The following is a 13,049-nucleotide window of genomic DNA, read 5'->3' as shown; positions in this document are numbered from 1 at the left end:
TAAATTTTATTCCTGTAGGCTGCCTCAGACAAAGAGGAACCAGGCGTCTCAATTTCCCTGTGTCTGAGTTGCTGGTTTCTTAAGGGGGAAATCACAAAGCTGTGCACATAGACTATTTTAGCCTAATAATTACTGTTGACAATTACTATGTTGATATTAAAAATAATTTAACAAGCCATCAACTAAGATATGAGCTTAGGTTTTAACCTAAGGAATTGGCTTCATATGTTGAACAGATATTTTGTTGACAGGTAATGTGCTAACATTTAAAAGAAATTAAGTCTAAAAAGAAAATCTATCAAACTTTACTCCTTCCTCCATAAATGTAGCATCCATGAGAATAACTGACCAACCATATCATCCATATCCATTTATCTATATCTGAACCCTATCTCTACATCCCTCTCATATTCAATATGCAAATAATTATCTGAAAACCTAAGTTTTTTTTTTAAATTTGTGAAATGGGTGATATAATACCTATATTAAAAATCTTTTGGAGAGTAACATAACTATGATAGATATGGCTCTAGGAAACATTGTATTTACATGAGTATATTAGTATTTAACAAATATTAGATAAATACGAATCTGAATTAAGCATTTAATGTCAATATTTTTCTTTTTATGATCATATCTCCATTGAATAGAAGCATGTCTTAGAATATACACTGAATCAAACTACTAGTGGTGTAAACTTTGATAGCTTATCTCTTTCTTGTACAAGATGGAGATTCTATATATTTCTCAAGTCTTTATTTTAGACTGTAGTTTTTAATGGTGGTTGATAATGGGCTTATGAAGGTAATATATTGTAGATCATAGAGAAAATTAAATGAGTTATTAGTATGACAAGTGTTCTTGGAACAGAATATTCAACAAATTTTATCAATATTAACTTTTATTATTATTCTCACTTTGTGTTATCAAGAGAGCATATACAAATAGATTTATACGTGCTTATTTCCTTCCCAGCATAGTGTTTTGATGCACAGCTCTTCATCAGAATTTAACTGGAATGATCCATTGTTCTCAATGGAACAAATACACTTTTAGAAATATCCATACCAGCAGTAATTATAGGGTTATAAATTAAAATGAAGACTGAAACATCTGATTAAGTCTATATCTGTTGAAAGTAAACCCTATATTCCTTTAGAAAATGATTTATTTTACTTTTAACTATACCAAATGGGCATGATGTCTTTGAGAGTAAACAAAATAACACTATAGAAGTACAATTTGTACATGACAGATGGCTCACGTAAAGCCGCAGAAGGCTTCTTTCTCCTCTCCTTACCATCACCTCCATTATGTCATCAAATTTCAGTAGTATTTGGGAAGCACCATAATCTTTCAGGTGGGTGGTCTATCTCTATAAAGCATCCTCTAACATCCTTTGTTTCCTCCACACTTTACTCTTAAACTGCTTGTTTTCTTCACTAATTCCGAGAGAATAAGGAACGTGTGTGTGAATGTATGTACATGTGCATGTGTATGTTTAAACAGTACATTTGTCACGTAGTTACAGTGTTGGGCATAGAGTTAAATCTTATTAAATAGTAATTGAATGATTAAGTGAAAATACTTTCCAAACTGAATGATTGCTGTGACTGAAATATTTTCAAATGAGAATGTCTTTTGTTATTCACTTCATTGGTTATTTATTTATCCTTATTTTGTTTTGTGGCAAAAGATAGACTTGGAACTCCAGATTGCAACTTAACAATGTACAGCACTGGATATGAGCGAGTCTTTATTTTAGTGTTTTTAAAGATGGTTGATAAGGAGTTTATGAAGGGAATGTATTGTAAATGGTGTAACAGTAGAATAGATTTTCCAGGTTAAGAGCCATCAAGCTATCTTATGAAACTGTCTGTCAACTACTTACATAAGCGTATTATTCACGATGGAAAAGCACAGAAGACTGGAAAGATTTAAGATTCTGGATTCATATCCTGCCACTTTTTAAATCTTAAAGAACATTAACTTCCCTGTCTGCATAATAAGAGAGACATACCTGCTTGAAACTTACTGTGAAGTTTCAAGATACATTTCTAAACTCTTTAGCCTAGCATAAGCATTGAAATACTATTATTGTACTATTAAATATTCTTCTTTGAGACATACATTTATATGATAACTGTAATTTCTATCCAACTTCTTTTGGAATAAGAAGAATGTGGCATAGAAATAGCTCTGAAGTCTTAGTTTTTTAACTAGTTCTATTTTATTTCCAGCTATAATTTTCATTCTGAGGCAAAAACCAAGATAGCTGGACAAACATCAAGCCACTTTTCCCTGTATAGAAAGTATAACAATATTCTCAAAAAGGACAATGAAGAAATCTTTGCCATTAGCATCATCTGTGAGTGGGGAAAACCACAGTATCTCAATTCCACATACATATGAGCTTCTCTTTTTTTCCTTGTTTACAATTCTGCCCATTGTTCTGGAGATAATGTAGTATTTAGAAACAAATGTTTTCTAAATACTATACAAATAATAGGATTAACTATTAAGAATCAAACGTCTTTCTGAGATGCTCATGATTTAATTTATAGCTAAATTAAGCAGACAGACATGGTACATTTTGCTGAGGAGCAGCTGTGAATGTGATCTCGTGATGTTACTCCTTAGAGGAAAAGATTTCTTCATATAAGAAACATTTGAGATCAATTATTACTATTGTGAATAATAATGTTTTGACATTGCTCAGTAACTATACAATTAAAGTTAATACACTACTTCAAGCTGCACAGCAAAAGTAATTTTTCCTCATGGTGTGATATTTGAAGCATCTGTCTTCCATTTGCATTCTCCTATTCAATCTGTTTCCATAACAACCGTTGGGATGTATTTTTAACAATTTTACTTTCTTAACCAAAATTGAAGCTCTTGAAAAGGATCATGCCTTTTATTTAATTTTCCTCATTTGTTTTGGGTAGTTATTCTGGATAAAAAATTAGACTTCACTCACCATTGCCTTCAGCAATACTCAGCAAAGACATTGCAATAGCAATGAAAAACAATAACTGATGCATGATTAAACAACAATTAAAAGGAGAAAGAAAAATGTGACTAAAAAGACAACTGGGCACTCTATCTATTCTGACCTAATATATTTTCAGAAAGTAAAGATGGCACAATGCAGAAGTCAATTGGTCTGCTTGTTAAGAGACTATAAGAAATAAGGGTGACTCTATTGAAAATAAATCAGTATATATATACATATATATATATATGCTATCCTATGTTTAGTTTCTCTCTGTCTCTGTCTCTGTCTCTGTCTCTGTCTCTGTTTCTGTCTCTCTGTCTCTCTGTCTGTCTCATTTTCAAGAAAACTTGTATTTTGGAACAATGCTGTGATTTCCTTTAGTCTTGTAATAGACTAAAAGTAGAACATGAAAATTGGGAATATGATGAGGAAGGTGACTTTGGTATATATTAACTGGTAAATGTGATTTATTTGAAAGAATAAATTTATGTTTCATTATCTTATCCACTGAGAAAATCATCGCAATATTTTGATTCTTATTGAAGACAAAATCTTGTAATAAAAGCATTTTTATAATCGTAATTTTGGTTTCGAAAACTTTCTGTATTTTGATCATAGGAACCGTCTCAGGCTTGTTTGATCTTAAGATTAGTTCTTTCATATTTTAAGGCAGATGGCATTTACAATAATGAGAAGGGATTTAAAGTATGAGATACTGCACTTAATAGAGTTTTTTTCAACAGAAAACAATCTTGCATTTGCTCAGTTCATGCTCTCTGCTCGAGCTGTTTATCCATCCCACAGCTTTTAATAAATTCCTATTATGTTTCAAGCTCCTAGGATAAAGAGGTAAACAAAACAGATCGTTTTCTCATCATATATCCTTATATGAGGAAATAGAAAATAAAAAAGAATACATTCGTACTTATAAAAATATTTTCAGCAAAGTATGGGTCCAAAGAAAAAGAAAATTGGGATTGGCAGAGCAAGTCATCAGCCAACCATGGCTGGGCGAAACTTCTAGGGTAGGGACTGACCCTGGCCAAGTGTTAGTGTTAAGTCCTGGGTGAAGAAGCTGACCATGATGGGTGGGCTCTTTGGTCTAGATTCATTAACAATACATAAATGACCTTCATACTCATCTCTTTAATTTAGATGCTAGCATCACTTCCTTGTCGGCTCTGTTATTTGTGAGCACTTGTGCAGGAGGAAGGTGGATTGAGAGTGCATGGTCGGGTCCCTGCACATTTCTCCTGGAGCATGCCCCTGTCTACACTGTCTCCTTTATTCTTTCCTGTAGCAGCAAGAATGGCTTCCTGGACCCTGTAGAGAAGAGCGCTGGGTTAGGGTACCTCCATTTCAAATCTTTCAGCTCTAAAATGGTGTGGAAATTGGTGTGAGCAGAAACTATATTAAATTTTGGAATTTTTGTCTTAGATTATGACACACAGCACTGTATTGTGTGTGTGTGTGTGTGTGTGTGTGTGTGTGTGTGTGTGTGTGTGGCCATACTGGGGAATGAACCCAGAGCCTCACACATGCTAGGCCAGTACTCCGCACCGATGGTCTATTGTGAGAATATTGTGGTCACCGAGCCACACTCCCTAAGAGTTATGTGATTACTCAGGCAAACAAAAGATTCTGCACCATGTGTGTGGCTGTGGTATGATGTTCTCTAAGTTAAGCGTACTAAACACATTTTTGACTAAGTATTTCTAACTTCTTATGAGTTTATGAGAGATATAACCTTTTTGCAAGGTTACAAGGAGCACTTGTTCAGAGGAGGCTAGAAAACACACCCAGAACTGATGACATATTTGAAGTAGTAGGTCACCTCCTTCAAACACATACAGTGACACTTTGTTCTTCTCTGTTTATAACCTCAAAGAATCATCATTGCTTATAGAGAGTAAGTTTCTCGGGAGTCATTGCTGACCATCTAAAATGACATTTTTTAATCTTCCTATTTTGACTTCCATAGATTTTTCAACTCTAATCCTCATACAGTCATTCACGGTCTTATTCCTGATTCCTTTGATCTCCTTTCGTCTCTTTTTAAATTTAATATTGGAACTCTGATTTGATTCAGTCAATCGTCTAAGGGTATAGTCAATATAAGGTGTTTCTACTTCTTTTTTAAAATAAGTAAAATTGCATTACAATAACTTTAAAAGAGAGGTTTCTTCCTTGCCTGTCAAACAAGATAAGATACTGCCTCCCACTTAGGTTACACTTGTGAAGATATTTACTTCATGAGCATAATCTCCCAAGCCCCTCAAGGTTCTTGCTCATTTTAAAAGACTTCAAGTTCAATAAATAACTTCTGAACTTAAAAACCAGATAGTGTGAATTGCCTCATAGATCAAAAGAGTTATACTTGTTCTCTTCTGTCAGGTCAGTTACTGACCATGCCTGGTGAAAACAACTATCAAACTGTTTATAATCACATTTCAACCAATGCCAAGTACAGTCATCCCCAAGGCACACAGAAGCAACATAACCTAAAGGAAAGATCCCATTTTTCTCTGTTCCACTTTATAATGAACTATTGTCTCATTCATTCTCTTTGTTTCTAGCCCAATATTTACAATTTAAATAATGACCCTATTCTCCCCCAACCTTCCTCTGAAATGAAAGTCTGGCTTTTCTGCTGTAGGCTGCTTGGATTCTTGACACCCTAAATTCACTATTATTATCTAAATCAACTTGGGAAGGCATTTCAATTTCTCTTTATCTCAGTTGCTCTGTCTTTAAAATAGGGATAGTGGTCATACCTACCTCATCAGAGCTTTGTGAATATTAAAAATGAGATTATCTGTAGAACATTAGAAAATTCCTAGAAGACAATCATCAGTCACCATCACCATAATTCTTTAGGTATGAAAGGTTTGAAAATTCTGGATCTCAGTAGAATGATCATAATAAAAGTATGGTTACACAAAACAGAAATGCAGATCAAACATCCTAGTTCCCCAGGAAAGAATAGGTTTTTAATAGAGTTTAGCTAAATTCATTAACCTTCCCTATTGAGATCATAAAGGAAAACTATATTCACTAACATTCTTAAAGACTATGTATTTCATCCTTGATTTCTAGCCCACTGGTATCAGGATAAAAATGATGAATGTCAGTTCTACACCTATCTATGTGTCTTCATGACCAACCACACACAATTGCTCCCTTTGATAAACTCCTGAGGTCAAAGTACCTGATTCAGTCTGAGTCCTCAACAGAAATAATCCTGAATACAAAATGCCTTTGAAATTTTTGAGTTTAAAGTTTGTTAAAGCTCCAATCCATTATGTTCCGTTCTGATTATTAAGCTGTTATCTCCTAGCCTTAAATCTATTCTTCTATAATTTACCTTAAGATTCAGGATGAGATTTCAAACTAGATTTCTCCTTGATAATTAACCCGTTGGTTTGTTCTGCATTGTTAGTGTTACAGGCCTCTATAATTTGGGACAGAAAAAACTTGCTGCCTGTGTTTATTCTGTTTCTGCTTGTGTTGTCCCAGCAATGCTTGCTAGTAGGAAAGCAGTGGAAGGAGGCGCATCACACTCCCTGAGCGGTCATGATTGAACCGTCCCCTCTCTCCCTCCTGAACAGATCAGGATGAGGAAATGTATGCACTTGGGTGTCTTAGATTCACAGGACCCCTCTCTGGACTCCAGGGAAGCCCCTCTCCTTAGAGGTCTGAGGCACAGTTCTAGAGACTTGTGGGTTCTAAAAACTTTTTTTTTTCTTTTTCTTTTTCCTTTTGGTATTGGGAATCAAATTCATGATCTCATACTTTCCAGACAAGTGCCATGCTGCTGAGCTATGTTCCCAGCCCTAATTGCTCCTTTTTTATTCGCCCATTGAAGTATAGTTTTTCTTACAGTTATTCAACTCGTATACCTGAACTTTTCAATCTTCCAATATCAGATTGAGTAACCTTTTCAAATCATAAGTTTCAGTTAAACAATGTGGGATAGTTTATGTTTTGCTGACTATACCTGAACATTTATACCATCTGAGGACTGATATTATAGCCAAAGCTTTTGCTACCATAGCAAACATTTAAAATACATTCCACTTCCCTAATGATTGAACAATGAGTACTAAGGAAATTGAATTCAAAAATATTTTAAAAATCTATTTGCTTGGTGTTTGGGCAAGATTCTTGGCAAAACGTTACTTAAATCAAGAGAGAGGTGGAAGATCTGATTAGCTGGTAATACTATTCAAAACCCAATTAGAAAACAATATCCCATAATATATGTTGACTATTGGTGACTTCATTTCACAAAGTATCATAAGAGAATCATAGGCTCAGGAACTAAACAGCTCTTGTGAATATAGCTAGGAAGGAGAATAAAAAGAAGTCAGAAGATTCTCGAGTATGCATGAGATAGATGGCCTGCTTTTTCAAACCCCAGATAGGGGAATATACATCAATGAAGGCTCTGAGTGTCAAAGGTTCAATTAAAAAATTTAATAATGACTCAAGGCCAATAGAAGATGATTCACATCTATCACCCAGGGAAACATCTCAAGGGGATGAAGTATCTTCATATAAGGGTAAGGTTAAAGATTAGTTCTTCCCCCCAATTCTTCAAGGCAGTATCAACTTGATAGAACCAGGAAAAGAGGACATGAAAGGCATCTAAGAAGGAATTCTTCAAGCCACATGAACTGTCGGAAGCCAAACAGATTAGAACTGATTAGAATATTTCAGAGAACTGTAATATTAGAATATCACATTGTAGGAATATTAGCCTTAAACATGTATCTTAAAATAATTCTATAATCATCCTCAAATTGAGCATGCAAGTTCCAAATTGCAGATAATTTGGTCATTGTCACTGTTGCTGACATTATTTGATGAGAACAATGCTGAACCAAAGACCATGGGCTTTGATTGAATCCTAAGACAAAGAGATATTTGAGCCAGTAGAGGCTTATTTTTGTGATGGAATAGAACATAACTTGTATATTTGATAACCAGAAAGGTGAACTAAGGCAAAGAGAGCTGGAAGCTCACTAATCTCATCCCCTTTCCCAGGCACATAAGAAGACAATATTTACCAGCTTTCCTTGCAGCTTAATTGGATTATAGAAGTAGGTTTTGGCCAGTGGAAGAATGACCATGCCACCATAGTCTCTCTGTAACAGCCCATGAGCACAATAACTCAGTCTCCTCCTTTTTGTGGGTCCCTAAAGGACCATGCTATCTTTAAGAAGATGGCACCAAAACATAGGAGTCCTCTTTTTTAAGGAACCTATTTTCATCATAAATATCCAGGGAGAGATGTTCACTATGTATCAGGCTGTGACACAAGGAATAAATAATTTATTTTTCTAAGTTAAGAAACAGATTTCATGGTTATATGTTATAGTGATTAGATGTTATCCCCTTTAGCACAGTATTAAATTTACCTATTGGATTTAATTAGCTTGGTTTTCTTGATATCTTTTTCTTTTTACTAAAATTATGTAAATGGGAAAAATATCATAGGAAAAGTAATAGAAAAGCCTTGATATAAGGAGTCAAGTTCCTCTAGTACTTTCATAATTTATGAAATATTAGTGTCAACTTCTCTGGCAACAACAATACGTTTCTGTGAGATAAAGCTAATATTACTATATCAGTTATAGGCAAAAAGTTAGATCAAATATTTCCTTAAGATTGTTTATGGTTTGTGATCTATGATTTTTGAGGTAAATGTTGAGCATTAAAAGTCATTTTAATGAAAATACAGAAGGAAATACTAAGTATTAAAAGTCTCTTTAATTAAAATACAGAAGATTTGCATTAAAAATTAGCTATTATAAGACACTTGTCAAAATCCAGCTATAAATGCTTTATGTTTAATGGGTGTGAACTCATGATAAGCAGTTTTATTCAGAAGGATAACTAACTTACAGAGAGGATCATGTTTGAGTAAGATAAGTCATTGCAGGTAATAAGTTAATGGATCTATTCCCAAACTCTGAATGTTCGATAATGTTGTACATATCTCTCCATACCTACATCCTTCAATCAACAACCTTAGCTGATATAGTTAAGGGGGATTCTGACCACTATGCCTGGTTAGTCAACTGAGACTCTACTCCTCCAGATTGCTCCTCTGGATACCCATTCACTAATCTTTTATTCACGGTCATGTTTTCTGTGTTAAAGCTGTGTTCTGGACATCTGTGTTCTCTCAAAATTCATATGCTAAAATCTTATTCCACACGGTGATGGTGACAGAAGTTGGGCTGTTGGGGGTGATTATGAAACTCTTACAAATGAGATCAGTTTTGTGAGCCTTCCACCACCAAGGACACAGGGAGAAGGCATCATTTAGTACTCAGAAAAGCAAGCCCTCACTGAATCCAAATCTGCCAGCACTGATATTTTTTCAGCCCTTAGAATGGTGGTAAATACATTTTATTTGTCTATGTCACAAAATTATGAACTTTTGTCATAGCAGCCTAAACCAACTAAGATGGCAAAACAATAAAATTTGTTAAATGAAGCTCAAACATAAAAAATCTAAAGGATTTTGGTCATATTTAATTATATATACATTAATTAATAAATTGTTCTAGTAAAAGCATTCAAATTCTTATAAAAGATAGAACAATAATTAAAATTCTTACATCAAATAGAATTTTCTTTCCATAAATTAAAATCAAGACTATTGTAGCCAAAACCTAAATAAAAAATATGTAAAACACATTCAGCTAACGAATTATCTTTTTCTAACCACTGAAAAATAGTGGCTCATTGAAGCTAAACATTTTAACTTAAAGCTGAAAACAAAATATGAAAGACTGCATAAGCGGCTTGGCCCTCAAATTACTTTTTACAATCATTTCAGTCAAAAGTTGCACAAATGATAATTCTTATTCCTTTTATTTCAATAATTTTAGAAAAAGTATAAGAAAACATAGAAAGTATGATTCTGAATCTCTAATTATATGAACTCTGAAATTATTTTTCCCCTTCAATTCCATTACATACCATAGAATCCAAGAATATTGACTGTTTATTTCGGTTCACTGACATAATTAAAGGATGATTCCAATGTAACAGAAATAGTTTAGTTTGAATTGATTGAGACATTAAAATGTTTTATTAATGTCTACTAATTCTACTGAGTCTACACAAACAGCATACTACAAATGGAAACACAGTACTGTTGAAATCAGGAAGAGCATGCGCTTAGGAGGCCATCCCCCCTCCACGCCCTTAGCAATCCGTTCATACACAAGCTATTTGGAGGTAAAATAACTTTCCACTCACCAGTGTGGAGGTTTGTGAGGCATCGGCCAGATCCCCTGGGATCTCAGGTGTTCTCGTGTTGTTTGGGATTCTGTGAGGGTTACGGGCTATCGCTTCACACCAGCCCAGCATTTTCTCCTTCCTCTGTTCCCTTTTCAATTTCTGAAATTCTGAAAATAATTTACATTCCCTGAAACAGGTCGTTTATTTTAGCTGTGTTTTTGGAAAATAGATATAATTTAGTGAAATCATGAATAGAAAGCATATTATCAATACTATCTGATCAATAATATCCTACAGTCATAAGACACTGAAAACAGTACTCATCTTTTTGATAGACCCAATATCTTATAAGCCCTCTTGTAGCCCTGTAGCCCTCTTTGTGACACTTCTAGAGGGATGGCAGGAATTTCTGCATTAGTTTCTGGAGCTATTTTCCTAAGTTCTCACCTTGGAATCTAAGAGTAGATCCAGTTCATGATAACATCTACTTACACAAAGCTGTGTGTAGCTATGTAGACACACAGGGATATATTATCACAACAGAGATATGATGTGACAATGCATTGTTAGGCAATTTTTTTTTTTTTGTGGGAACAAACAGCTAAATGCTTTAGGTCAATTGCGTGACATGATCTCCTGACACACAGGAGAAACGACTGCTATCATAACATGGCACTGAGTTTTTCACTAAGTAGTACTTCTTTACAAATAAAAAGAGCATACTCAAAATATCAATGAAAAGTAGAGTGTAGTAAAAGCATAAACCAGTAATGCATTCATTTATTATCTGTTACTATGGACTATTCACAATAGATGTGATTTACATTTCAATAACAACACGGTACATTGTTTACACAAGCATCATCATAAACCCATGCATTAGTGCTCTGTACTATAGTGGCAAGATTTCTGGGATGCCCATAGAACTTTTTCAGGTCTGTTATAACCTGACAGAACCACGCTGTAAGTGCAATCAATCCTTCATCAAACATCATCCTGCAGTGCATAACTGTATGTCAGTGACAAATAGAATCTGGCACAGGTTTTCAGCAGAATGTCTTACAGAAGCAGAAAAAAAAAAAAACTGAATATAGGCCAGTGAGCATGTAGTCATTCTAGTTGTGCCATGATTGTCTCTCCCAGAAAGTTCTGCCAAATGAAGAACAATTTTGGCATAAGTATAGTAAATTTAGAGTTTGACATCTATGACAAGTATAATTTATCTAAAAATTATAATTTAAAAATATTTATTATGCCATGTGTAAAAAAAACTCAAGAATTCCTTCTGCCATTCCAGAAATTTCCATTTGGGGGTAATTTTTCTGCCTGGAAAAGTCATATCAACAAGGGCTTTTAACATAATAGAGAAACATTGTTTCCTTGTAAAGTTTTATAGCCTACTTTTCCACTCCACCAGTTTCAGTAATTAGAAATAGTTTATTGCAGGTCTTTAGTTAAATGCATTACACTGTCAATTAAATATCAAAAATAATGTGGAGTAATTATTTTTCACAGCATCCAAAGCAATTAGCAATCTGGTGGTTTATAACATTTCAGGGATTCAAAATAGCACATTTCAGAGCACTAAGAAAAGAAACATAGAGAAAGGTTGCACTGTGGATTGATGTGTTATTACTCTAAATGACAAAATACTCAAGTTAAATGGATCTGAACAATGTAAATAGGAAAATGATAAAAAAAAGTTTCATAAAAACTGAGTTTAAGATACTGAGTGAAATGGATTTCTTAATGGGACTGGCAATCTTATACAAATAACTCACTCATTTCAGGTAGAGAGAAATGGTGAAAGTATCTTGGAAACAATTGTTTGAATGATAAACAAATTAATGTTCGTCCTTTCAAACATACTGTTTGATATTTCATTTAAAAATCTTACCTATTTAATGTGAAATCTGCATAGCCAACTAGTTTGCACTTACAGTACACACTAGTATTTTACACTTACAGTACACACTATGTTGTAATGCATCAGCTTTTAATTGCATTCTTGAAGTGTTAAGGGCAAATGAAAACAAGTAGCTTTATTCAAAAGCAAGGAGTAAAATGATATATAATGATCAAAAGTTTAATTAACTATAAACAAATGTTTCACTTCTACATCATTTGTCATTCATTTTTTAAAAATTTAGCTCTATAATTTAATATCAACCTTGTGCTTAAAACAAAACATTGAATTTATGATTCAATAAAAATATAATAATTTACTTAAAAGAATTATGGTATTAGTTTCCATTTGGGTCATGTCTGCAAAACTTTCACATTTTATTTCCCATTTGAAGCCTGAGAAGTAGTTTGATTCATTTGTAAGTGTGTTTTTGATGGATAGTGGCAGTGGTGGCTGTCATGACTGCTGGATACTCAACAATATCTTGTTTTCTGTTATTGAAAAACAGTCAAATTTTAAATTGCATTTCAGAGCATGTTTTGCATCAGCAATGCTAAAGTAGAGAGTCTAGAAATAGAACTAAAGGGTTAAAATCATTGAATGAGAAGCCTCTGCAGACCAGCCTTCTCCCTCCACAGGTCTGGAGCACTGATCGTATTCTTAGGTATAAGAATATACTGCCAGCCAGAAGGGTAGGCAAATTATAAGCAATTGTAATTAACCCTAAAGCACTTTAAACTGTAAGTATCATTAGTAATACATCAGAATAGAAAAGTGGTCATTAAGCATTCATGTTAATTGCCATCTAACCACTGAACCAAGCTAATATCAGCTGCAGCAATGAGAAACTTATATAATGATCACAGGAAATTGAGATTTAACTAAGCT

General features: G+C 33.9%; 1 protein-coding gene across 13 annotated transcripts in view; it reads right to left on the bottom strand.

The window, feature by feature from the left end:
- Marchf1 (membrane associated ring-CH-type finger 1) overlaps positions 1-13,049 on the bottom strand; it is a 687,536-nt gene that overhangs the window by 262,850 nt on the left and 411,637 nt on the right. For 9 of the 13 annotated variants that reach the window (XM_063234805.1, XM_063234809.1, XM_063234813.1 and 6 more), the window contains one exon: positions 10,274-10,422. The exons of the other annotated variants lie outside the window; for them this stretch is intronic. In XM_063234805.1, coding sequence (XP_063090875.1) covers positions 10,274-10,384 — 111 coding nt within the window. In that variant the 5' untranslated portion in view covers positions 10,385-10,422. The remainder of the gene's footprint in view (positions 1-10,273; positions 10,423-13,049) is intronic. 13 annotated transcript variants of the gene reach the window in all.

Source organism: Cavia porcellus, unplaced genomic scaffold (assembly GCF_034190915.1).
Source record: "Cavia porcellus strain 051 isolate PalLab524CR breed Dunkin Hartley unplaced genomic scaffold, mCavPor4.1 scaffold_24, whole genome shotgun sequence".
NCBI lineage: Eukaryota > Metazoa > Chordata > Mammalia > Rodentia > Caviidae > Cavia > Cavia porcellus.
This window is presented reverse-complemented; position numbering and strand designations above follow the sequence as displayed.